The following is a 24,884-nucleotide window of genomic DNA, read 5'->3' on the forward strand; positions in this document are numbered from 1 at the left end:
AACCTCTGCCCATAACTTGTGCCCTCGAGGGCCGCAGGTGCAGCACAAGAGATCCCGTAGTGACCTTTACAAGGACCACGCGACTGTCAACACTATCCATTCATTTGAAGTGGGTTTATGAAGGATTCAAAACATACTCAGTCACTGTGTGTGCGCCATTGCCTAAGGTCAGCTGTAAACATGCAATATGTCCTTACCCCAAGAAGTAGCTGCAGTAGAAGAAGAAGAAGAAGAAGAAGAAGAGTTGACCAAAACGTGTTCTACCGAATATAAAAACAGGCAGCGGAAAACGAGCCTGCGGACCGGACAGTGGTTCTATACACTCTGAGCATGGTGCCCATTTGAAGCGATTTGTTCTCACTCACGCACACAACAATCACACAAGTGTTCGAGCCTCACCACCGGAGCCGAGGGGCCGAGGGGCGGAGGGGCCGAGGGGCGGAGGGGCCCACCTCTGTCACGGTTTAAGGTGGAACTTCTCTGACGTTTTCAAACAGACCCAAGATTGATTATTAGGCATGCGTTTATAAAGTATTATATATCTAGGCTTACATTAATTTAGTTACGACAGACTAACAACATAAACATTGCATTTATTCAACACACAAAAAATGTGATCACCTCTAATAAATTCACCGTTACCATAAAACAACATACATAGCTTTTTAAGGGGGAAAAGTCCTACTACTCCAACTACTATATATTTTGAAGGGGGAAAGTCCTCAAAATGTTGCATTCAACAGGAAGTCATTAGGAAAATGGATTGATTTATCGTTTAACAATATATAAAAAATATAGTGATCACAAAACCCTATGTTTTGGTTTCAATAAGAAACAGTCCGTTTATGTGCAACAAGTGCCACGGTAAATGTGGATTGTTTCCCGAGATGACGCTGCTCATTAAGCAACGGCGTCAAAACAGCAAAGTGAAAGCATGAATGGGCAGACCTTAAGCTGTTTGGCGGCTGGTGATTGGCTGATGCAAGCGTCCGTCAGCATGGCCCCGCCCCTCGCCATACGAGGCTCGGTTGAGTCGCAGTTGAAGAGGAACAGTGCGGTTGGAGTGCGGCCGCGATGATCTGACAGATGAAATAGCGAAAAACAGAAATACCTCCCACATTAAAATGTTTCCTAAAGGCAAAGGCAGCCCGGTGCCGTCGGACGGCCAAGCAAGAGAAAAGTAAGCTCAAAAACCTTCATTTCTGTGTGGTATTTGCGCCGTAAGTTGCTCCTTCGGGCTCCGTTGTTTGCTGGACAGAGCAGAAGGCGATTTCCTCCAAGAAGGCAATTGAATGAACCGCCTTGTCTACTCGCCATTCCTCCCCTGTGTTGCGTCGCGACTACCTTTGGCCTTATGTTCTGTTGTAAACACATTTCGCTTTGTTTTCGACCGCTGTGCTCGTCGCCTCGACTAAAACAGTCTGTGATCCGGAGCCGAGCACAGCAAGGAGCGAACAACAATAACATCGCCTTGCTCCCACATTACATTGTTTTCTCTGTTGCGCCCTGGAAAGGCTGCGTCTGCCTCACCAGCGCCACCAGCTTTACACTCTCCACAGCAGATGCTATTGTGTCTTCACATGTACATTTATGACACGGTGCCAGACACTTTGGAGACTTCTCTCTTTCTTCCCGAGCTTTTGCGTGTGTACCAACTCCTCATTACATTTTTTTGGCACAAGCCGCTGGCAGCCATTGTTCTGAGCCTCTGCTCGACTAGTCACTGCTTTTTAGAAGGACAATTATTTCACAAGCTCCTGCGTTTTTTTTGTTTATCCTTTTATTAACCGTGAATTACTTTTACACAGGTTGGCTCTCTATGTCTATGAGTATTTGTTACACATAGGGGCACAGAAGTCTGCACAGACCTTTCTATCAGAGGTAAATGAATTTGTATTCTGAGCTATATTCAAATTATTTCTGAAATGTAAATTGTGTGATTATAAACGGATAACATGTTGTTGCACATAGGTGATTTGTGAATAAATTGTATTGTTACTTTTATAGATCCGATGGGAGAAGAACATAACTCTGGGTGAACCCCCTGGATTTCTACATTCCTGGTGGTGGTAAGTGATGATGTCGCCTTTTATCTGTAAACAGGACTGGAGCTTGTTTGTTTGGTTGCGCATGCTTCATGACCTGTCTTGTCCACAGTGTATTCTGGGACTTATATTGTGCTGCGCCGGAGAGGAGAGAGACATGTGACCACTCCAGCGAAGCGAAAGCCTTCCATGATTATGTGAGTAGTGCCTGTATGAAAAGAAGTAATGCTGGATGCCCAGTCTTCTGCTGATGCACACACCACATTCTCTGTCAAGCGTAAGAAGGGTAACAAATGCCCCTTATGTATAGCACAGGTGATTAGTCAAACAAAAAGTTTGGGGAAATCCTACTCGAAAGAAATGAAGTAGTTTGTAGATAACTAGACTTAAAGCTCTGGCATATAATTCTTCATTGTGCCTTACCTTCCAGTTATTTAACAAAAAGCGCACTCAGTTTAGTTATTTCTGGTGGTCATCTTGCACCAAACAATGAGCTTTATGGGCTTCTGGAAAATGATGCTGAGGTCAGCATGTTCTCCTAAGTCAGAGCGGGGCTTCCCTGCTTGGCCTCTGTCGACTCCATTGGCTAATGTATTGTCCCATTTACAAAACGATCATCTCTGGGTTTGTTACATTTGAAGTGTATAATATACTGTGAATACTGAATAGTGTAACGCTGTTCAATTTCAAATTAAGTAGAGGCGTTTTTATCCTGTTTTAAGAAGCTCTGCAGTGTTTTGCAAGTTATTGGTGTTTTTCAAGAATAGAATATGACAATTACAGAGGATTATTATTAAAATAATCCTCTGTAATTGTCAAATGTGGAGTGGTGTTGTTGTGTGACAGGAAGAGGTTAACGCGGAGACGTTGGTCCTGCTCTTGGTAGATAGGGTTGTCAGGGCAACAGGCCGGCTGATCTAGCAGGTGACCTGGGATCCAGGAGAGCGGCTGCAGCGTGGCTGTGCCCTTTTGTAACCACACTTTAATTTATGAATTCCCATCACGTTGGACTGTGTGTTCTCCTCAGGTTATGGTCCAAACTATACATTTTGAAAGTATTGAATTGGGGTTGGTGCCACTTTTGCTGAAGATGCTTAATTTTACTTCAGTTGTTACATGGAAAGTGTTGAAGCAAATGAGGAAAATGGGAGACATCCGTGTAGGAGCAAGAGGGTGGTATGTGTGAAGCAGACTCACCTCTCTGTTTGAAGGCTCCTTGTGGCGGGGGTCAAGAGGACGTCTGTGTGGACAGTACAAGTCCTTGGACCCTTGCCTTTGTCTAGGTGTGGGGGAGGTGAGCGCTGCTCTGTTAGCCGGCAGCGGTCGTAAAGCCCCAGTGTATTCACACTGCCTCTGACGAACGCTCCCCCAGGGGCCCGTCGCCATGGCGTCCGCTATGATTGATGGCTGTCACGTAGCTGAAGGGCAGATTGGAAAAGGAAAGGGGAGTGGCACAGTGGCATATGCCCAGCATCTACAGCAGCAAGCTCAAGGAAAAGGGGAGAGAGGGGGAGGAGAGCGAGCAGCATCCAGTCAGGATCCACTGTGGGTTTATGATGTGGATTGATGGTTAAACATTTACAAGCTAAACATAGGGACCAGTTTCTTTGAGCACTAGTTTCATTGGAAAAAGTAAGAGGGCTCAGGTCAGATATCACTGTTAGGTGGTCTTCACTTCAGCTCAACCTCCTTGTGTAAATGTAGATTCCCCCCATTTATTCTCTATCTGTTTGATCATAGCATTACACAGTACATCATGATGTGCTTTTCTTTCTCCTGCTCTCAGTCCTTCCTTTTTTTTTTACTGAAAGGAGCACATCCACCACCGCTCTGGCCTTTTGTCGCCTCCTCCAGAGCGGACTGAGGGAAAATTTGTTTGTCTCAAATTGTGAGTTCTTACAGCATACATACACGCTGAATCATGGTGGGTGGGTGGGTGTTGGGATTAGGTTGTGGTGCTGGGGAGTCTGCCTTAAAGCAAGTCCCCTGGGAAGTGAAGAAAGGACCTCGAAAAAGAAGCTGTGCCTGGGGCAGGGCTGAGACATCTGCCTCTTTCCTGTACCACAGTAAATGGACAGACGTGGCTCATTGGGATCTGAAGCGACATCAGTCTGTAGTCCAGTGAGCACAGCTGTGGCCTTACAGTGATAAGGATCTCACATAACATGCCTCTGAAGCCATGCACTATTTGGTTCAGCCTGCTTTTTATACAAATGTTAACATGTTGATGGCCAGACAAACATCACGGGATCTCTCTGGGCGGAGTCTGCATGTCCTCCCCGTGTTACTGTCTCTCCAGTTTCTCCAGCTTCCTCCCACCGTCCAAAGACATGTAGGTGTTAGGCAAAATTGCCAAATTTGTCCCTAGAATGAATGTGAGAGTGAATGTTTATCTGTGTGTCTATGTCCCTGTGTTAACCCTGTGACGAGCTGGCCCCTGTCCAGGGTGAACCCCGCCTAAGGCCCAATGTCACTGAGACAGGCTCCAGTCACCCGCGACCCAGAACGGGATCAAGCGGTAGAAAATGAATGAATGTTGACATTTGGTTTGCAATTGACTTTTGTGGCAATAAAGAGGTTGCGTTCTCCAAGGGACTGGTGTTTCTCATAAAATGATCTCAGAAATGTTGCTGAGCACTCTTTGTTTGCTGTTACGTAACTATGATATTTTGATAATTAGTGGGAAAATGCATTCATGAAGGGCGCCTATCATAATGAAGGAGGATCCTGACGGCCTTCTTTTTTAGCTTGTGTCTGAATGACTTGTCTGGGCAGTTCACTTCTGGTTAAACGGGTTGGTTTCTTCATGTCATGGCTGCCTTTCTTTGCCTTTTCAAGAACACGTAATAGCCAGAGCAAAACTAACATTATAGTATCTCTTCTTCACTTCTCTGCTTCATAATGTGCCATTGTTTTCATGTCATGTTTAGAGGTAAATGCAACTGAGGATGCTGTTGTGCTGAGGTTATATTGATATTACATGACTTGTGAATGTTCCACATGGCTATAAAGAAACGCATTTACACAATCACATTCGATTTGTTAAACTGTAGGACTATTGCGGTGGTGATTGCTTCAATCGTGGTGTGCTTTGCATTGTGAGTAAATTTGACTGCAACAGGAACAAACCCATATGCAATAATAAGACTGCTCATGGAGTTCAGGCAACAACAAAAAATTAACAGAATTTGAAGGCTTTTGTGAGCACTTTTCCCTATTTAAAAGATATCATATTTTCATTTGTATTGTGTAATTGCTATGGCGATGGAGGACCGTTGCCAGAGCTCGAAACTCATAAATGGCCATTAGGCTTTATGTCGGTGTGGGGAAATATATTTGAGTTTTGCAAAATTAGAATATGAAATGTATCATCTATAATTTAAAATGGTTAAAAATTGAAAAAGAAACTGAAACGTCTAGTGTGATCCCCAAACAAGTGTATAAAGTGATATTTCTGCCCTTTTGTTGTGTTGTGGTAAATTCACGTTATGTGTGATACTCGAACCTCATTTACGGACACATTTTAGCACATTTCTTGTCACTTTTGCCCGCCCCAGCATTAGCATTAGACTCATGCTGCTTACATACAGTTTGCACTCGTCAGTTTGCTCCCTCTTTACTCTGAGTCTTGTCTTGTGTCCCTGTGGTGTTTGTTCCCTCTGGCCTCACTTCTCTCTCTGCTGTGGTATTTCACAGAAGCCCTGCAGATGCAGCTGATATCATTAGGCGAGGTGCTGTCGATACCCGTGTGATCATTATTTAACACTTCTGTACCTAACTTAGATTGGTGGGGAAATATTTATAATATTGTGAATTATTATGAAAATCTAAAATGTGAAATTCAATTGTTGCAAAAAGAGCTGATTTAAAAATGGAAATGGTTTACCATGTTGTTAACTTCTAAATAAGGGCATAAAGTAAGATTTCTGCACTTTTGTGGGTAATTAAATCCTTTTAACATTCGTCAGATTTGAGCCCATAAAAATGATGATATATCTAAATATCATCATCAGGATACTCCCAAAATATATTAGGTTTCATTTTTTGTCTATCACCTCTGTTTTAGGAGCAATTGTATATTTGTATCCTAAGAGCATTCTTTTGAGTTGTGCTTCATAAACCTGAAAGATGAACCCGCTGCGCTAAAACATTAGCTCATTTTGGATCACTCCAGTAACAGAGAAGAAAAACTGCCAATTAGGATTGTGTGTGACCGAAGCAAATGGCACATTAGTGAATTAAGGCTGCGGTTTGAGCAGGAAATCGGCCCAGAAGCCCCTGCTGTGCAGAAGCACTTTGGAGCCATAGACCCAGTGAATCCCAGTTTATCTGATCCACTGGACCCTTGATCAGTCACGCTCACAAACCTGTGTACTTGCATCTTTTATTGGCTTATACTTCACTCTGCATTAGTGTGATTCTACATGAGAGATGCAATTAATGAAATTAAATGTTGTTTATCTGTAAAGATCTTAATTTTGGCTTTTGCGAAACAAAAACCCAAGATGATTTTGTCTTTTTCCAGAGTGCAGCAGCAGCTCCGAGTCCTGTAATGGGCGGGATGCCTCCAGGCGAGGGCATGCCAGGAGGACCCATGCCACCAGGCTTTTTCCAGGTTGGTCTACCTCACCCTTTTTGGAAATATTTATGTTGCTTTAATATAATAATATTAGATTAGATTACAGTCAAGAATTTAACCCTTTTGTCATCAAGCAAATCAAATGATGCAGTGTGGTATAAATAACTTTCCTAAAATAAGTAAATAATGCTAACATTACATGTGTTGTACACATTTCATGGATGTGTCTGAGCTCCACTGACGATGTAAACAGGCAGGCATGGCCTGCCCATTTTCCCTAATGGAGAAATCGAAAGGTGCAGCACCTACTGTAAATCAATATCTCCTGAGAATAAACAGTTGGCAGGCTGCAGTTCAGAGCTGCCTCTAAAAGGCTCAGAGAGAGGGTCTAAAGTTCTGGTTTTAATCCTGGTTGTCCCAATACAGTGTCTAAACTGATTACTTTAAATGTAAGCGAGACATTGCATTGAAAATGGCCACACACTGAAAAATCTTATGAATAATGCTCAATACAACTTCTGTTTGTCAGATCAGTACCATTAGCAGCTCAGTGCCAGTGTTTACTGTTGTTATGAAGCTAATTGCTCAGAGTTTAATTGATGCTGTTAATTCTGAGAAAATTTGCTTTGATAACATGCTGCATGCAGCAAGCTTCTTAATGTCTTGACTGACAGGCAAAAGAGCATACATCCTCCACCTCCCAATCTCTCTGCACATTCAAGTCATTCGCTTGCTTTCTTTGCCTAGTATTTCTTGCTTCATTTGAAACATTTAAAATAAGCATCTTAATTTTGTACATTTTATGGCTTTGGTTCTTGGCACAGCGACTGTCTTCTGCCCAGCAGTAACCCTGCCTCTCTCTCTGGCCCTCTTCTCTCACATCTCTGCTGTCTCCCTGTCTCACTCCCCACTCCCTCCTCAATCTTCGACTGCTTCATTCTTGCACTGCTACAGGGTCCTCCTGGTCCCCAGGGCTCTCCTCACCCTCAGCCTCCTCCCCCTAACAGTATGATGGGACCTCACAGTCAGGTAACGCTCCCTTGCCCTTTCTCAGTCTGTCTGGATGCTGTCATTTGGGACTTCTGTTCTTGGTGCTCATGCTTCATGTTTGAGCTTAATGCTTAATGCTGTGTCCACCCAAACATTCAAGCAGAAACTATTCAATTTTAAAAATGCCCTTAATTCTCATCCGATGAATTTCTTTTTCCCCTTCTAGTCTTTCATGTCCCCACGCTTCGCTGGAGGCCCAAGAGGTCCACCCATTCGACTTGGCAACCAGGTAATATTAAATACAAAGCTATTTATAGTAGTATTTATTCCACATGCTGACCTGTGGGGATTTGTGTGAAGTTTTGTGTTGACATCTGATTTATTATTATTATTATTATATATTTTCCAGCCACCAGGTGGTGGACCAGGCCCTCATCCTATGCTGCCCAATATGGACCCCTCGCGGCCACAAGGTGGAGTTATATGCAAAGATTTGCCTCTATTTTTTATGTATTTGCTTTTCCCTTTTTTTTCCTTTACTCACCTGCGAAAACATTTCCTTTTGTAGGACATCCTAACCTAGGTCCAATGCAGAGAATGAGTGGGCCTCGAGGCATGGGGCCAATGGGACCCGGCCCACAGGTAGTTACAATTTCACTGAAGGATGTTTCTTTTAGTAGTAAAACTATATAAAAATAAATAATTTTTCTTTGCTTTCTAAGAACTTTGGTGGTGGAATGAGGCCTCCTCACAACAACATGGGCCCTGGGATGCCTGGAGTAAACATGTAAGCCTTCTTTATAGCTGTATGTGTTGAAATTGTCTTTGTAAAATGCATGGTTATCGATTTTTGTATTTATAATTTTTTTTCTTCAGGGGTCCAGGGACTGGTCGACCATGGCCCAATCCTAACAACAATGCCAACTCTGTGAGTATTAATGTGGACACTTTGGGAAGTGCCGTTTCAGATTGCAGTCCATTCTTAGAGCTGTGGAGGTAAAAAGCTCCTGCTCAAGTCAGAGCTGTAATTGTAGTATTATGTGTCAAGGCCTCCACAGACTGCGTTAATACAGTTAGGACGCTCAGATGATGAATGATGGCGTGTTGAGGTATAGAAAGAGCTTATATTTCCCCTTTCTGCGTTTTATAATGTTTGTGTTTCTGCTTTCAGATGCCTTACTCATCACCTTCTCCTGGCGCTTATGGGGTGAGAACATCTTGACAGCTTGATGAAGAATGCATATTAGTATAGGCACATTGCCACGTGTATTAAAATTGTGGCATTTTTTCTGAAGGGGGCATCCGGTGGGGGCGGACCTCCAGGAACTCCGATCATGCCAAGCCCTGCAGGTTTGTGACAGCAGATTCACCATTTGGATTAAAAAAACATTTTAAACATACTGTAAATGATCAATGTGTTCAACAGACTCTAATAACTCTGGTGACAATTTGTATACCATGATCAACACTGGACCTGGCAACCGAAATAATGTAGGTGTTGTTTGTGTAATTCTAGTGTCAGAACCTGAGAATCCCGGTGGGTTTATGAGCTTTGTCCATGATTTTGGTGTTTATCCTTTAGTTCCCTATGGGCCCTGGCTCTGATGGGCCCCTGGGAGCCATGGCTGGGATGGAACCACATCACATGAACGGGTCACTAGGTAACAACAAGCTGCATGTTTGTTTTGCCTTAGTATGGGATGTTACAGGGATAATATTTAATTTGTTGTTTTCATTGCTAGGGTCTGGTGATATGGATGGATTGAACAAGGTAATCGTTAAAACAAGACTTTCTTCTGTTCAATGACTTGGAACGTACTAACGTTGAAATCATTCTCAACAATTTACAGAATTCTCCAAACAATTTAAGTGGCATTAGCAATCCTCCTGGGACACCACGGGATGATGGGGAGCTCAGTGGAAACTTTCTTCACTCCTTTCAAAGCGAGAACGTAAGTGCTTTTACTCATCTAGAGAAGAGGTTTTATGTCATATTATATATAAGTTCACTCGTGCACATTTACTCCTGTAGTAGAACAATGGTTCTTGACAGTGAGGCAGAGGCAAATATATGGGGTGTATATGTACATACTCACACCCACCTCTGTGTCTTACCTATTCTCCAACTATATCTTCGGAAAGTATCTAGTTCACTAATGCTTACTGGAAATATTTTCTATCTATACATGGCTCAGAGAGGGCCTCCCATCACTGTACATGCAGGAGATATCTTTCTGTAAAGGCTGAGGTGAAAGCTTGCACCGTACCTTTTAATGTGGGGGGAAAGGGTAAACGAAGGGATCATCTTTGTCCCAAGAGGAAAGGACGGTCTCGTCTTCATCAGTATTAAGATAAGATAAGATAATCCTTTATTGTCCACACATGGGGAAATTTCATTGTTGCAACGCAGGTAGATACAGAGGAAAAGAACAGATAACTTATAGGAAGTTTAAAAAAAACACTCAATAGAAGAACTCTTATAAACAAAAACTCCTATAGACAAAACCTCCCATTTCCCAACAAGGGATGGAGAGGAAAATAAATGAAGATAAAAATAAACAAATAAATAAACAGCTACTATTAACACCACTGAAATTGTGACCTCCCTCAAAGGTCGTCCAATAATCGCATGACCTTCTTTGAGCTTGTCTGGCCCAAAACACTTTCTTCACCAACTGAGGCTCTTTGGCGTCAGCAGCTAATTAATGTGGATTTTGAACAAGCAGCAGTGTGCATGTTATGGTAGTTTGACTGTTTGAAAATCAATTTAAACTATGAACTATGCGTTGAAAATGTCTCTCTCTCTCTCTCTATTTTCAGTATTCTCCAACCATGACGATGAGTGTGTGACACGCCTCCACTCGCCTGACAATGCTTGCCATCATTCCTGAGGATCGATACTCACACAAGGACACAGCCAAACACATCAGCACCAAATTGGGGGACAGATGGGCACCTTTTTGGGGAATCTACGCTTAAAACCAGAATGCTGATAGGGGGGAAAAACCAAAATGGCTGACGACCACTGCTCCTGGCTCAAAATGAAGGACAATTTCTCCATTAATCACAGCCCCAGAGTGACGACAAAACCAGCTACTGATGCATACATGACACGTTTCTCTCCCCTCGTCCTTAGCAGGGTCCCGCCCCCGTCCCTGCCCATCCAAACTCCTCTGCTCCCGTTGAGCACGGAGGGAAATGGTTAAAGTTTACCTCTTGTATTTTTTATTATTGCTTTGTGTTGAAAGATGTGCAGGAAATGTCTCCCGCTTTTGTCATTGAAAACACTGGAGATTGTGCAAATGCTTTGTGAGCTTGGAACGCCTTGTCATTTTTCCCGGTCAGTCAACATAGGACTCTCAAATTGTGTTTTCTCCTCTTTGGCCACCATTTATGATTCTTGCTAAAAAATCCACCTTTCTATTCAGAGAGGTTTTTTTTTTTAGAGGATTCACAAGCAGTTATGAAGACTCTTGCAGTATGTCAGTGCTCAGATGGCTCTTAAATACTCCAATTGCTCAAACTCGTAAGTCTGTTAACATCTGGACTGCTGTGGAATGGTATCAAGGGAATTTCGGCCTACGACATGAGTGCATGAATGCTGAGAATCTGTGTACAACATACTACCTAGTGCTGCTCTCTCTGTGTGGACACCTGCTTTAAGACGTGGTTTACCTGCCTGTGCTTTTAAACGCTCTGCTCCTCATTGTCGTAGTCTTCTGTGTTTTCTCCACTTTGGGTTAGGGTTTATTATGTTGAAATGGCAATGAATGAGCTGACCCTTTTTAATCCCATTATGCATACTGGTTGTTCACCTGTCGTTCCTGCAACATTGACTGCTCCCCAGGCCTCGTCCCGACACATTTTTTATATTTTGATACAATCTTTGACTACGTATATTGACCCAATTATTCAGAGTTAGTCAAAGCTTTCTAAACTGATTCTAGTAGGCATCCTATAAAGTTAGCAGCAGTCTTGTAAATGTGACAATGATTTTTTCATTATTTTCCTGTGAACATTACGCATACACATATATGTTGCCTTTATTTGCTGATATTTTTTTATTTCAAATTGAGGAAAGATTGCTTGTTAATATAATTTTACAATAACTTAAACTGGTGTGGTGTCTATTTTCTTTAGTTTTATTTTAAATTCTAGAGCATAAGAAGAATTCACTACAGTGCCCTCTGTTGGACCAACAGCTCCTGTGTGCTCTCTTTACATGAGTCACCTGTAAGTAGGTGCACTGAACCCGTTGAGCCTGAGGCTTCAGTTACATCTCATTTCAGAGTTCATAGTTTGGTTGAAGCAGCTCTTGCTGGATCCTGTTTAACAAAAGGAAAAGCAGTGCCAACTGCTCCACAGGATGGGGTTTGGCTTGGCAGGATCCAAAGCTTCATGTTAATGCCAGTGAAAGCCTGAGAGGGAAAAACGACTTGTTTAGATTAACATTCAGTCTTTGTTATTACTGTTATTACAATTGGCTTGTACGGCAAAAATCGTAACGTTTTATACACAACAGCAATATATTAAATCAATATGTTGCAAGTTTTATAAAGCTGGTTCTAATAAGACATACCAAACTGACCTTATGGTGAATTTTGCATGTCATACAGGCCTTTACTTTAATCAATATCCAGTGATAAGGCAGTTACATATTAACCTACTTCCATGACTCATATATGCATGTGTACAGAGGATCTGTAGGACTTACACAACTGACAGACAGTACCTTTAACATGAATAAATCCCAGACACGACAGCAAACAGTTCTGTTTAGGTCAATAACAAGATACGTCTGCCTTAAGAAGATTCAGCCACAGTGCTTTGCTTTCAGGAGCCCAGACAGCCCACACAGAAAACACTGACATTTATAACCCCCCAGATACAAAAGCATATTCATGGAAAGAGCCCATGGTAACAAGAACATGCAGACTCCACCCAGAGATCATGTGATGGTGGTCTGGGCTGGGAATTGAACCCGTGATCTCCTTATTGGGAGGCAAAATTACTCATTAGAGTGCACAAAATTACTTTGTGCAAATCACAAGTAAAACTCTGTTCTTCTTTAGAAAAAGTATTTTATTTTTTTAAACATAAAATATTCAATGACATATTTGTCACAAAAATAAATCGGAAATCGTCAATGTCCTCATCTAATGTATTCATAAACATGCTTTATGTACTTATAGTAGATCCAATTACATCTCCCAGAGGTTTAAGATGTAATTTTCATAGAAAAGCAGCTTTCAATAGAATTAGATTGGAGCATTCAAAGAAAAACACATACTTAAATTTGAATATAGTTCCACTACATACAAGACTAACAAAAGACAAGCACTTGTGTGCACACGGACGCTGTGTTCATGGAGGGACACCGCTGACATCATGGACTGGGCTCAGTGTGTATATCATCAAGCGGCAGAGGGCACAGCTTTGCTCTGCAGCCATCACTCAAACACCTGCGGCCCACTCTGATAATGGTCTGAGGTGTCCTTCACAGGGATAGTGCAAAGGCTTCTACAAACTTGGCTACAACTACAGTGGTACATACATATGGTGTATATGTTTGGATACTATTATGGAAAATGTTGAATATGGTAGTAATGTATTATATGTAAGAGATATTGTGTAAGGCAAAGAGCATGACAGCAGGATCTGGCTTATTTCATCTTTTCCAGAAAGGCACGTACTTCCAATGGATTGTAGCCCCATGGACCCATTTTTCCCTGAAAAACAAATGATCTACTATGTTATTATGCAATACATGTAATAAGTCAGTTTGCAAACAATATGAAAGAAATAGATTAAATATGAACAGGTTTTGGAGTCTTTTTAAATGAGTCATATTTCTGGCATAACTAACGAACATGTTAAAAGTGCCAAGAGTGAGAACTGTCCTCCTCTCATGGCATTGCGTGAGACTTATTACTATTATTGCACGAAAGAAATGCACATGACCTATAGTATATCATCTTTAATGTTGTGCACCTTATACACGACTTTCCCAGCCTGCAGCACATACAGCCTCTCGGGCAGCGCTCCGTATTGTATAGCAGTGCAATTGGACATTTCATCCACCACCACTGGACACAGGGGGTCCTTCTGAACCAGGATACGTGCAGCAGACAGCCGGTCTTCAAGGCTCTGGTGCTGGTTTATGTCATAGTTGTTGGAAAAGGCCCAACCATCTGGAATACATACATATCCATGGGAATAAATGTACATTTGACAAAATTCCAGTTAGAGTCACAGTGACTGATGCAAACTTGTATAATGAGAGCTTTTTTATGAGCTTTGTCTAAAAGAAGATGCATTTAAGCACATTTATATAGAGTGCACCTGGTGGGAGATTCTCACCTGATGAATGTGCTTCTGCAACATAGACCACCAGGAAGTCTGCCTCCTCACTGAAGTCTTGGACGAGTTCTTTAAACTCCCCAAGTTTGAACATGAAGGGTGGTCAAGTGCAGCTGCCAAAGCTTAGGACCAGGGGTCTGTTGTCTGCACAGCAAAGACTCATTATTTAACACGAGAACTCAGTCACAGAAGCTTGATTTGCAAACACAAACCTTTCATGAACTTGAAGATGCTGGACTCATGTCCCTCCATGGTGACCACAGGTGAGTCTGGCGCTGGCCGCCCTTCAAACGCCTCTTGTCCCATTGAAAGCCACATGTGATGCGAAGCTACTTTGATGAAGGAAAGCGACATAAAAGTCAGGCCCCAGTCTTCAAAGGTGAAATTGGGATTTTGTGTCATTGTAGACTTTTCCCCCATTGACAGCGTGAGTTTCTTGAAGATGTTCGGTGAGATCAAATGAATAATCCTCAACGTCAAATTGAGACCAATCAAGTAGCAAAACATAAATATCGACGATAAACGCACCCTTAGTTTCTGCAGAAACATGACGGCGTCTTTGTCCTCTCGCTTGTGTCACTGAAGAGTCTGACAAAAGAAGACATGTCTCTGGCTCCGCCCACTCTGCTTTAAAGTTTAGCAACCGCAGCAGTGGGGGACCGCCCCGCGCGCGTCATGTCCCGTTCACACACTGACCGCCCCCCCGGTGACCGCCCCCCCCGGTGACCGCCCCCCCCGGTGACCGACCCCCCGGTGACCGACCCCCCGGGCCCGGTCCCGCTGGCCTTGAACAAATTTCAATTATTTATCAGACAAAACCCACAGGCAGCATGCTCAGACTGTAACGTCCCGTGTAAATACTTCACCTGGGGACAGCTAATATGATAATATCATATATCATATATGATAATATCATATGATAATATCATATATGATTATAACTGTGTCACCGGAGGAATCCTGCGTGTTTACAGTACGTGTTTGTGTCTAAGCCAAAGCTGACGTACAATAAATGTAATCTATAATGTTAAACTAACACCACCAACTGAACTAACTAGTAGTAGTAGTAGTAGTAGTAGTAATTATTATTATTAATAATGATAAAATATTTGTCATTGAAATGCACTTCCTTCTGAATAGTTTGAAAGCTAAATGTGTTTACATTTAAACAGTTTCGTTCTAATCATCCATTGCCTATATAATATAGTGATGTATTAAAAACACAAAACTAAACACCTTTTTCAAACTCGGTGAAGTTGTTCTTTCTCCGAGTCTGATCTTGAAGCTCTCACCGGAACTAGTCACAGTTCTTTACATAAACATATGGTTCTTTATAGTGCTCACTCCTGATACACATGTGCAGTTATGATCACTTATCATCAGTAATTATTACAAAATCTAATCACACATAATAAGTTCATTACTAAATAACTTTATATGTGTGATTTGTTTTTGTAACAGAACCGCGTGGACTATCCTCACACAGCCGCCAGGTGGAGCTGTTGCTTTTCTTGCCTAATACTTTCTGATGCGAGGTACATTTATCTGAGTTTAGTTTAGCAAGAACTAAATCAATACATTAATAAAGTAAAAAATTACCCTGTAGATTTGGGTCCAGAATGAATAAGCCGAGCCAAGTTCATTCAAGAGAACAGACGTTGTTCGACGTCTGATTGTGTGTGTGTGTGTGTGTGTGTATATATATATATATATATATATATATATATATATATATATATATATATATATATATATATATATATATATATATATATAGTGTTTGTTTGCTTGCTTGATTGTTCACTTCTCCTGTAGAATGACATCATTGAGGCACCACGTGCGGCGGGGCAGGTACAGTGTGGATGTGGAGTTACTGTACACTGTGCTCTGGGTCCGTCTCATTGGTGCGCGGGAGCTCGTGAGCTGCAGCGTCACGGTGCCAATCAGAGAGAGGCTGACGCACGAGGGGATGCTGCTGCTGCTGCTGCTGCTGCTGCTGCTGCTCCTGCTCCTGCTGATGGTGATGGTGATGGTGATGGTGATGGGGACTGGGGACTGGTGATGGGGACTGGGGACTGCTCTTGGAGGCTGGAGGATGCTGGTGATTTGGCACGTGCGTTCAGCCTGTTAGTCATTATGTCAGAGATCACCTGTGGATGCTCATCTCAGCGGACAGACCAGTGAGTGGCACATTATTTTACACAGGAATCACGTGGTAATGTCATCTCTAATTGCGTGTGCTTTTCTTTATAAATGTCCTGTACAGGTAATGTGAGCAGGCATATAAGTGGCACATTAAATGCAGAAGGACGAGATGGTGAGCCATTGTCAGACCCCCGCGTTCACAGACTTCAGCAGCCTGTCGCTCTCCATGTTCGGGGCCAAAGCCGAGCTCTGCTCGCGGAGATCAGCCAGCGCTGCCCTCATTTGTCGAAGCCCCCTGAGCCCGGCGCGGATCAACTGCTCCAGCCCCAAACCTTTCAGCGGGTCTGACGACAAAGTGCACCAATCCTGCAAAACCTCACGGACTTGCTTTTCTTCTACACAACTTCAAGGTAAGTGTCATAAGCATCACAACAATTATAGATATGTTAAGGAGAAAACATGAATGACCTTTTCTATATGTATGCTTGTTATGACAAATAAGTATAATGATGTTATGAATAATATTAAAAATAGTATTTACAACATTTAAACAAATATCATTATTCAGAAGTAACAAAAGTAGAGCTCACATGGTTGGGCTTGATTTTATCATTATAATTACTTGTTGGAAGTGGCGCCCCTTCATTGTCTCCACAGAAAAGCAGTTCTTGTGAGAGACTTTCACTAATTACAGCACGTTCCAAAATGAAGATTAGTCAGACCAGACTTTAATATTAGCAGTCATCCTCGCAGCAAAAACAGGATCAACGGTTTTGATTATAGTTTTCTGCCGCTAAACACAAACCAGATGTTTCTGCTGAAAGTGTCTCAACATTTATGAGTCCACACAGAGCCGCTTTGCCCCAGCTCCAGGTCCCAAACACAAGAATCAATCGTCTCATTGTCTCCTCCGGCTTTTGAACTGCTCTTCCCGGAAAATACAGAAACAGATTTATTTGAATTACAGAATGTGACACGTTATGCGCGATTGTCTCAGTACTTTAAGCCGTAGAATCATAAATTATATGTTTGTATTATTTATGTAAATTGTAATAATTGCAGCGATGGAGAGAATTGTAAACAGACTTCTAGTTCCTGAAAAACAAATGTTTGGTTGTACAAATGTGCACGATCTGTCCCCAACAAACCAACACATTTGCTCAATCCGAATAATTGGAGTTTGTTTTCATAGCCTACATTTTTACAATTTACTGGTAACGTTTTTAGTATTTTTATATATTTTAGCCACTTGTATTTTTAAGTAACATAGTCTATAATGTCTTGATTGATTTTTTAATTCAATTAGTTTGGCATATGTCTGAAATCCCTCTGACTTTGCGGCGCTAATGAATGTAAAGTGAATAAAAGGTTGTTTATGCTGTAGTTTGGTGCTGTTTGTTGTGGCCTGACGCTTCTTTGAGTCAAGAGGTCGCTCACCCTGATAAACGCCGGAGCTCGTCTGTGATTCAGACTTTAACATGCTGAGTAAGGCTTCGAGGTATTGGCTGGAACATCTCTGTGGCTTTTTGTTTTATTTATACAAACCATTTTGAGAACCATTTTCTTTTAGGCCCATGGTTCATTTGTCAACACAGTTTATTTGACTAAATCCACAAATGGATTCACACATGCTTTAATGCCTTTGGCCATGTCTGTCTTTTTAGAGTCATTTAAACATCATCAGTTGTTTGTTTCAACATATACTATACGATACTAAATTATACTATATATATGTGTGATTAATATTTATCCATTTTGTAATTAAATAGGATTTCCATAATTTGAAATGTCCTTTTTTATCTTTTGTGTTTTCATGAGTGATTTTAAGTCATGCTATATATATTTACCTTTCTCAATCTATTTGATTCAAAACCTTTTGCTTGATGATTGATTATTAATGTTTAAGTTTAGATGATGATTTTTGTTTTGTTTTTTTCCTTTAGTTAAAATTGTAATATTTAAATGTTTAGACTTAAAAGTTTAATGTCGTGTTACATTGAGACTTGTGATCAAGTCTGTTTTAGTTTTATTAAACATGAATCATCAAAGGTGTTATTTGGTTTAAAAAAAACTTAATTAAATGCACTTTTACAACATAAATTAATGCAAAAGGGAAACATTTTAGACAGTTGACATTTATGTGAGTGTGTGTACTTTATGGTGTCAGATAATAGAGCATTTGGTGGACAGATTATTGCTCTGTCAGGATAAAACCTCTTTCACATGTGTTCTATCTTGTGTGACCTCAGTTCTGAGTAATGCTGGAGCTCCTGAGTAGGCTGCTCATGTCATGTGTGCGGCATGTTGTTCCATTGATTCATAAAGCTGGACACATTGATGATTGTACACTGGAGTTCTCGTAAAGGTCTGCGAATGTCTGTCTGGTGCTGAGAGTGAGGAGGGGATTCTGGGTAATGCTGAGCCCACTTCCTCCTGTATATGAGAGCCGTACACCTGCTGAATCCCCACACTCGTGTTAGAGCTAAAAGTGACAGAATCATCTGAGACATTACTAAAGTATTGTAAAATATAATAATACAAGCTCCGAGTGTTTATTTTGAGCCCTTGCGCTTCCCAGATTATCAACAGTCTGATTCTTGTGTTACAAATGGAGAGTGAAAGCAGCATGTTGCTGCAGCCAAAGGCATGCTGACTTAAGTTTGACTGCCAATAAATCCAAACACTCAAAGCAAAAATATGATCCGGTTTGAGTAAGTGTCAAAATAGCTTTTGAATACCAGAGCTAACGTGCTCTCGGCTACAGTTTTATGAAGTAATAGCCATTTAGTTGGCAAAGATACTGCAGTAAAAACATTTTAAGTTAACTGTGTGTTTTTGAAGTGGGTTGGACCATTTCAATACCAATAGAATGAGATCTATCTGTCTGACCACAAGTCCATAGTCTGTGTAACTTTTGCATTTAGACATTGTATTCACACGGGTGGGTTTTTGATTTACATCTCGACTGTGCCACTTGCTGTTCTTGGCCTGAGTCAGATTTGCTTCATCAAAGAAAAATGTGCTCCACTTTGACTGTAGCAGTTTAAGGTTTTGCCAGAGCCGAGAGCTGCTGCTTGTCAGTCCAACGGCCTTTAGCACCAGGACTTAACACCAGGCCTGTTCAACTGGCATAAAGAGATGCTCTTAGCTGCTCTGCTGGCACAAGCTCTTGTTAAACTGCAGTATTTAGCTGCGTTTGTGGCAGGCTGGGTAGTGGTAGTGAAGAGTGAATCACGCAGTCAGACATGGCTTCATCTGAGAGCTCAGAAAGGAGCAAACACGATGCAGGGAGTCTGTTTTTATGTCTTCATTAGAGAGCAGCAGAAAGCAGCCAAAGGTTTATCCTGTGCCTTGTTCACTTCCCCGTGCCAGGAGGTTGTATCGGGGTAGTGCCCAGTCAGCTCAGCCCACTATTGGCTGGCTCTGCCCCAGAGGACTATGAAAGACATTATAAAGACTAATAGTGCAGTTTATATATTTTATTAGAGCTCATTAATAGAATCCTGGTGTTCTGGCAGAATTATTTATTCTCTAGTCCTGTTAAATTAATCCAGCTGCAGCATTTATATTAACTTACTCATAAGTAATAAGCACATTCACATTCACAAAGTCATGGTAATTCTCTGTTGGTTTAGCCTGGTTTAGCTATACTACAGTGGACTTTAAATTCAAATATTGCCTGGTAAAGGGAGGGAAGATTGGGGAAAGTCAAATAAGCAAAAAAGAAGAAGTTGCCAAACCCAAAATACTTTTATAGCGTTTGTACCGACATCATTTTCTACTGTTTAAAAGTGATTGGCGTGAAATATGATGAATCCTATGGTATATTATTAATTCTGTCCAAAAATATTGTCCTTTTTAGCTGTTTCTAAACTTGAATCATCATGAATCACTGTAATTCTTATAAACTACACAGGAACTTTTTTTAAGTGGATCCATATTTAGTTTAGAGTAATTGCTGCAGTGTGCACCTTTCATGAACATGCCTCACATTCCCTCACAGTCTGTCTCTGTAATACTGCAGTAATACTGCAGTAAACTGCAGTATTACAGTATTATTCAGCGAGTATTCAGCCTCCTGTGGTTAGTGGTCATCTGAGCAACAGGCATTTTGTGTTAGAAGAATCATATTTGATTTTAAAACAGTTAGATAAGCAGTATTTCGGTGCATACTTTATAGAGTGAGGCGCTTTAGTTGCCTTATTTTTTTTCTTTTCTAGAACGGCACAAAATCAAAATGTTCTAAAGTTTTAAACTCTGTTTTGAATGGGGGCTACATGATTGATTGCAATCAAATCAAAATGGCAAATTAGTCATAATTAGAAATTGACAAAATCTTTTCATATTATTATTTCCTCTTTTTGTATTGCTTCTCTCTTGCAAACCCTGTCGTTTGGACCTCTACAAATATGTTCTGAAAGGCATTGGGTTCTTGTATTAGCAGTTCATATATGACAGTCTCCTAATGCTCCTTGACGTGTTTGATCTGAATAACTATTTTAAAACATAAATTGCGACTGGAATAACCTGAGCAAAGCCATTGCTTTCTATTACAACTTTTAAAATATGAATTACGATAACAACATTTCAAACGGACAATTTAGACATTTGAGCCGTGTCTCCTTCATTAGACACTCCTGGACGAATGAGGGGAAACACCAACATGTGCTTTCTCTACAGCTTTTGACAGAGCTGGAATAATTGTTTGAAATACGCATGATTTTTCAATGATGACCTAAATAATCATGTTGAGGAGCAGATACAAAATAAACCTACAATACAAACTTCCAAACAAGGGTAACATGATCACTCTGCACTGTTGTGGTCAAATGTACAGCTCTTTTACATTTTGTTCACCTCTTGACATTTTTTGATGGATTTCCATGAGATTATCTGAACATCGTCATAGAGATAAATCTATATTTTCTCAGGTAAACGTTTGACATTGCATAATTAATTGCTATGACCCTTATAACCATGATTTATTCCATAATCAAGTGTGAATCCAGCAGAAATGTAAACCACATAACAGTTCAAATCAAGTACACGATGTCATTCCGTCCCTGTGCTAGAGACTTTGTTGCCCGCTACAGTGAGTTTTGCAGGCAGGGCATCTGGTGTAAAGTCTTCTGCTCCCCCCAGAGCAAAGAAGGAAACAGTCAAATGTGATTCTTCTGCTGGAGTCTCTTGTGTCCGGTTTATTTACAGCCCGTTCCTCAGTGAAGCCAGAATCAAAGACAAACTGTCGTCGTCCTGAAGCTGATACGCTGAGAATCGCCGCACACAAAATAAAGACACATGCTTTACAGGGCCTCGGTAACCAATAAAACGTCCCGCAGCAGGAAATGTCTCTGATTTCTGAATATTTAAGAAGAGGTTTTGGCTGTACGTTCACTCACAGACAGAACTAGATAAAAGTGTCAGTGATTGTTTTTGTTTGTAGCTCGTAAAAGCGCTGCGTTTTATGGCAAACGTGATATGATGAAGTTGTGTTGTCACTGTCAGCCTCAGACAATATTGTTGAAGTTTGATGTGGGAAAATAGATCATGCCGCAATTGTTGTTTCAGAAATATGCTAAAATAGAATATTGCAATAACAACAAAACACAGAAAGATGCAATACAAGCTTCCAAAAAAGGGTATTAATGTGATATTTCAGGTTAAATTTACACTCCGCTGTCTTTTCTCTTGACAAATGTTTATTTTTTCCCTTTACATACTTAGTTCTTAAATTGAATCATTGGATATTGACGGTTCTCAGATATTTTTAGGCTTGAATACTTTTTAAATATTAATTGTGGTCAAACATTTTGTAGCAGTTACTGTTTGGGGCGTGACTCCAATTTGAATCTTGATTTCAATTATTGTTCCTGTCCATTCCAAAAAAGGTGTATTTGAGAAACAACTGCAGTAATGAGGATTATTTTCAGAACAATATGGGAACTTACAGTAGCATTTTAATCATGAATTAGTAAACACTGTTCTAATGCATGACCATAAGACTTCTCTTCCTGTTTCCTTAACGTTTGACAGTAGATAAATTGTACAGTTTTGTTTTTATTCATCCTGATTTCAGTTCAAATGTATCTTTCTCTATCCACGCAGCCCTATAGTGTTTGGTGAGGTGTTAGGGCATCTGGTGTAGACTATATTTCACACCAAATCTACGTTGTAAGACTTTTGCTTTGAAGATCTGATGTTTTTTTGAAGAAAGATAGAACTAAACTAAGGCAAACTCTGCTGAACTTGATACCTAAACGTGTAATCTCATTATTGCGTGCGTGTGCGGCACAAACGCGTCAGATTGTGCAGATATTCCGGGGCTCGTGTTGCATCCGAGCCATGCACTTGGCTTGACCCGGGCCCAGTGCATCAGGACCCGGGGCCGCTAATCTTTTACAAATGCCGGGAGTCTCCGCGCCGTGCCTCGCCGAGACGACTCAGTCAAAACAGCCTCCGCTCCTGCCGTAATTCAAACGCTGATTAACTAACAAGTACCTGCTGCCTCTGCCCGGCATTACACAGCCCAGTGCCTTTGCAGCGCTCCATGAAGCTCCACTTGGCCCTCTGCGGAGGCTCTGGGATACTCGGCGTGTTGTTGTTGTGTTGGCCCCCGTGCTACGTTCACTGTGCAGAGCTGTTTTCCACATCTGAGCGCAATTAAAAGTGGAACGCGGCGCTCGCATCAATGAGGAGAAAATGAAAAGGGCTGAGGTGATTGTAAAGGTCTTCAGATAATCAGAGTTGTGAGGTAATTTTTACTTTCCTTTTCAGAAATAGTGTACAGTATTTCAATTTAGGGCTGTGGAAGTAATCACGTTTTAAGCAAGATTCTGTCGTTTCTAAACAGCAGCAAGGGCAATATTAACAAAAAATGAATGAAAATGGAAATGAATGTCATTATCTTTTGGAGGATCCCGATAACTATATTCAGACGATATTGTGTCAGTCCAACAGAAATGTGTTGAAATGTGTCTTTAAAGGTTTAATTATCAGACAAATGTGAATTGTCTGTAAAATGACTTAAACATGTGCAGAAATATCATCCTATACTCTTATTTGAAAGTTTACTGAACTTTGAATCTTTTAAAATGTATATTGTTAACCAGCTCTTTTTGTAGCATTTTAAACTTGATAAATTTCACAATATTGTCTCAATCTTTATATATTGCACCCCTAATAATTGTCCAGATTGAGAAAGCGTGTGATTTGAGTTCAGACTTTAGAGCAAGAAATCTGACCATTTCTTTGGTTATAAATTGCTCTTGTTTATGTTCAAGAAAATCAAACCAAAACTTGTCTTTTCCATATGTAATTTAATTAATTATTACTTAATAAATAATTAAGATGTATTTAATAGAGAGCATGAAATCAGAGTGGATATTTTGTAATAATAATAGCTTTAGTTATATTGAGTTACACAGTGCTTCACATACATACACAGCACTTAGAACAGTAAAATACAGAATAATACTAACTATGCTTCAAATTCCAGAAGAAAGCATTGATAACAGCAGTGCAATACTGTGTATGTGATACTGTGATACTAATGATACTGTGATACTAATGATTTACAGAGAATAATCATTTTAGCAAGATAAGGAAACACCTTTAAAGATTGTAAAAAAAACATCTCTATTACCTTCAGTTTTATCTGGAGTTTTCATGGACGTCGCAGATTTTCTGAATCCAGAGAAACTGATGCCTCTGCTTTTTCCACACATGATATATTTTCTAATATATGCAAACTCACGCCTTCTTCACACTCGAGTGTTCAAATCAACTTTTATTCTTATTCTTTAGGCAAATATGTTGAGCAGATTATACTCTAAAAATGTTAACATCGGCCTAAAATATCGGCCCACAGATCCATCAGCCTAACCTTAGTATCATCTGAAAGAAATGACTGTTACATTTGTCTAACATTTGCAGTCATACGTGGTATAATGTGCAGTAATTAAGATGACATTTCAGCCCAGAGCTGTAAAAGGTGTAGTGCCTAAAACTGCCTTGTTATCGTGGCCTTGATTGCTTTCGCTGTAGATGTAAGTTCAATATAATGTAATGTAAACGCAGAGTGCTCATTTTTACAAGGCCAGACCTGTCATTTGCCTCAGAAATATGAGCGATCTGAGCCAGTGTAAAGATGCCAGTCGTCTGTGAGCCTCGAGAGCCGCGGAGCATCAGTGTATGTGCTCCACAGAGTGCCAAAGTACACTCATTTAACTGCACAGAAAAGCCTTACCCGGAGCCGCGTTTTTATCTTACGGATGATGTCAAATGGACTGAATTTGTATTTCACATCGCATTTGGGTTTAAGATGCTTGCACTCGTTTTGAATTTGTTCGGAAACAAACATTTGCATTTCAAAGTTTTTCAAATGAAACTAAATGAAAGAGCAAACCCTTTTATAGGTTTGGAGGCCCTTTTGGAAAACAGGTCATGGGTGAATGTTTTTAATGGTTTGTCAAAGAGCTTCGTGTCGCGATGAGTGCCAGTTTAGGTGAAAGAGTTGACGCAGGGACGGGGCCAGAGCCTCTTGAGATCTGTTAAGCTCCGAGTCCAAGAGCAGAGCGTTTAAGAGGCCAACGTGTCCAAATAAACTTTATTATTTTCTGATTAGGCGCCTTCTCACCTCAGAGACATCCAAAAAACTTTCAACAACTGCAGCTCACACTTACTCTCGCACACAGACAAGGGACTTTAATGTCATTATAATATATTCTGGCTGAATAGTTTTGTTTCACACATTTATTTTTCATTGC

The 24,884-nt window shown here is 40.8% G+C and overlaps 3 protein-coding genes across 6 annotated transcripts in view; 2 read left to right on the forward strand and 1 right to left on the reverse strand.

The window, feature by feature from the left end:
- The first annotated feature begins 1,011 nt into the window (after positions 1 to 1,011).
- On the forward strand, positions 1,012 to 11,729 carry ssbp3b (single stranded DNA binding protein 3b). Of its 2 annotated transcripts, XM_072437827.1 has the most exons (18): positions 1,012 to 1,180; positions 1,809 to 1,881; positions 2,008 to 2,069; positions 2,158 to 2,242; positions 6,571 to 6,660; positions 7,579 to 7,653; positions 7,841 to 7,903; positions 8,024 to 8,087; positions 8,183 to 8,256; positions 8,337 to 8,401; positions 8,491 to 8,542; positions 8,786 to 8,821; positions 8,910 to 8,964; positions 9,041 to 9,105; positions 9,197 to 9,275; positions 9,357 to 9,385; positions 9,465 to 9,566; positions 10,435 to 11,729. In XM_072437827.1, the coding sequence occupies exons 1-18, from the start codon at positions 1,125 to 1,127 to the stop codon at positions 10,462 to 10,464; spliced, it is 1,155 nt and encodes a 384-aa protein (XP_072293928.1). In that variant the 5' UTR covers positions 1,012 to 1,124; the 3' UTR covers positions 10,465 to 11,729. The 2 variants fall into 2 exon arrangements, with proteins under 2 accessions (XP_072293928.1, XP_072293930.1); XM_072437829.1 differs by lacking the exon at positions 7,579 to 7,653.
- Positions 11,730 to 12,743: 1,014 nt separating this feature from the next.
- On the reverse strand, positions 12,744 to 14,562 carry dio1 (iodothyronine deiodinase 1). The gene is made up of 4 exons (XM_072439403.1): positions 14,187 to 14,562; positions 13,975 to 14,118; positions 13,606 to 13,805; positions 12,744 to 13,343 (listed from the first exon to the last, which is right to left on the reverse strand). Exons 1-4 carry the CDS (start codon positions 14,521 to 14,523, stop codon positions 13,278 to 13,280), a joined length of 747 nt encoding a protein of 248 aa, XP_072295504.1. The 5' UTR covers positions 14,524 to 14,562; the 3' UTR covers positions 12,744 to 13,277.
- Positions 14,563 to 16,287: 1,725 nt separating this feature from the next.
- The window catches only part of glis1b (GLIS family zinc finger 1b), a 61,685-nt gene continuing 53,088 nt past the window's right edge, over positions 16,288 to 24,884 (forward strand). For all 3 annotated transcript variants that reach the window (XM_072439240.1, XM_072439241.1, XM_072439242.1), the window contains exon 1: positions 16,288 to 16,529. In XM_072439240.1, coding sequence (XP_072295341.1) covers positions 16,289 to 16,529 — 241 coding nt within the window. In that variant the 5' untranslated portion in view covers position 16,288. The remainder of the gene's footprint in view (positions 16,530 to 24,884) is intronic.

This window comes from Eucyclogobius newberryi, unplaced genomic scaffold (assembly GCF_026437365.1).
Source record: "Eucyclogobius newberryi isolate DKJ021-1_F unplaced genomic scaffold, fEucNew1.0.hap1 SCAF_9, whole genome shotgun sequence".
Lineage (NCBI taxonomy): Eukaryota > Metazoa > Chordata > Actinopteri > Gobiiformes > Gobiidae > Eucyclogobius > Eucyclogobius newberryi.

What these genes read in the sequence shown, in the direction of transcription:
- ssbp3b (XM_072437827.1), top strand. Translation starts at nt 1,125, where the DNA reads ATGTTTCCTAAAGGCAAAGGCAGCCCGGTGCCGTCGGACGGCCAAGCA. An exon ending in CGAAAGCCTTCCATGATTAT is followed by an intron (nt 2,243 to 6,570) that starts GTGAGTAGTGCC and finishes GTCTTTTTCCAG; the next exon opens with AGTGCAGCAGCAGCTCCGAG. An exon ending in TGCCACCAGGCTTTTTCCAG is followed by an intron (nt 6,661 to 7,578) that starts GTTGGTCTACCT and finishes GCACTGCTACAG; the next exon opens with GGTCCTCCTGGTCCCCAGGG.